Here is a 1,876-nt window from a genome sequence, read left to right on the forward strand (position 1 = left end):
ACGGTGAGGCGGCCGGGCACCTCCAGGGTGCGGGAGGGCTGCAGCTGCTCCCGGGGCAGCACCAGCCCCGTGCTGAAGGGCCCCAGGGTGACGTTGAGGACGGGCAGCTCCTTGGTCTGGAAGACGACGAAGGGCTCGGAGCGGTGCAGGGGGGCGCTGCCGTTGCCCGCCGGGCTGGATCCCACCTCCTTGAGGAAGAAGGCCAAGCGGGTGTTGGACAGGCGGTAGCTCACGGGCAGCATCACGGCACCAGAGGGCTCGGCGGGCCCAGGGCTGGGGGCTGCTCCCTTGACCTGGGCTGCAAAGGGGATGGAGATGGGGATTAGTGTGGGGCAACCCCTGCAGAGCAGCCCCTGAGCCCCAGAGCACGCCCAGGCAGGAGAGGTCCAGCCCCTGGCAAGGAGGAGCTGGGGCTTCAGCCCCCACATATCTTAGCGAGAGCCTGACTGGTTTCTCTCCTGAAAACCAGCAACACAAAAGGCCTCCCCAGGACCTCAGGTATTGCTGTGCATCCCAGAGGGTGGCTCCAGCCTCACCAAACCCACCTCCAGCGTGGGATGGGGTGTCCAGTCAAGAGGGATGCTCAGGGGCTGCCCGAGGCTGTGCCAGGCTGTGTTGAAGCCACATCCAAGCCCAGTGTCACCCCTGGGGAGCCCAAAGCCCTGGTCACCCACCCCAGCACACATGCCAAGGCACCAGCTGGAACACTGTGGACCTGCTTGTAGGAACAGGGTATAACTGGTTACATCCCAGCTTCCAAATGTACCTTGGAGATTATTAATAACAATAAAACAAAAAACCCCAGAGCCTCTTTACCAAAAAATTCAACAGGTCCAGGCTGATTTTTGGCTGGCAGACCTCACCAAATGTCTATGATCAAGGCTTTCCTCCTGCTTTTAGCTCCCAGATCACCCAGGGAAGGTGAATTGGATCCTTTGCCCCAGACCTGCTCCATCACCACAAGCTGCCTGTGAGGGTGGTGTCACAGCTGGTTACCCCCAGAGCCTCTTTACCAAAAAATTCAGCAGGTCCAGGCTGATTTTTGGCTGGCAGATCCCACCAAATATGATCAAGGCTTTCCTCCTGCTTTTAGCTCCCAGATCACCCAGGGAAGGTGAATTGGATCCTTTGCCCCAGACCTGCTCCATCACCACAAGCTGCCTGTGAGGGTGGTGTCACAGCTGGTCTGTCACCAGTCACCCACCCAGGGGTGCCACCCAAAAGCCAAAGCCAGCCCAGCCCAAATTGTTCCAGACGTGGACATGACCTGGTGGAAAAGTGATGAAGATTATGTTGGTGCCCCCCTGTGCAATCCCCAGCAGTGCCCAGGTCTGATGGCCCTTAGGAATCACAGAATTATCACATTGTTCTGGTTAGAAAAGACCTTTCAGGTCATGGACTTCAACTGTTCCCCCAGCCCTGCCAAGGCCACCACTGCCCCATATCCCTCAGCACCACATCTACACAGCATTTAAATCCCTCCAGGCATGGTGATGCTACCACCACCCTGAGCAGCCTGGGCCAGGGCCTGACAACCCTTTTGGGGAAGGAATTTTTCCAAATACCAGATGCAAACCCCCCCTGACACAACTTGAGGCCGGTTCCTCTTGTTCTATCACTCCTCACTGGGGAGAAGAGACACAGCCCCTGGCTCCAAGCTCCTTCCAGAGCCAGAAGCTCTCCCCTCAGCCTTCTTTTCTCCAGGCTGAACACCCCCAGCTCCCTCAGCTGCTCCTCCTAAGACTCGTTCCCTTCTCTCCTTCATTTTAACCATTTTGCCTTAAAAAAAAAAGGAAAGAACAGCCCAGGCAGAGCAGGCAGCCCCTGCCAGCCACACGCCCCTGGGGACAGAGCTGCCCGAGCCCTCAGAGGGATC

General features: G+C 57.8%; 1 protein-coding gene across 1 annotated transcript in view; it reads right to left on the minus strand.

The window, feature by feature from the left end:
• The window catches only part of TMEM132E (transmembrane protein 132E), a 9,976-nt gene extending 9,725 nt beyond the window's left edge, over positions 1–251 (minus strand). Inside the window, exon 1 of the mRNA XM_010003832.1 lies at positions 3–251. Within this exon, the coding sequence (XP_010002134.1) occupies positions 3–242 (240 nt within the window). The 5' untranslated portion in view covers positions 243–251. The remainder of the gene's footprint in view (positions 1–2) is intronic.
• Between the last annotated feature and the right edge of the window lie 1,625 nt (positions 252–1,876).

This window comes from Chaetura pelagica, unplaced genomic scaffold (assembly GCF_000747805.2).
Source record: "Chaetura pelagica isolate M959 unplaced genomic scaffold, ChaPel_1.0 scaffold638, whole genome shotgun sequence".
Taxonomy (NCBI): Eukaryota; Metazoa; Chordata; class Aves; order Apodiformes; family Apodidae; genus Chaetura; species Chaetura pelagica.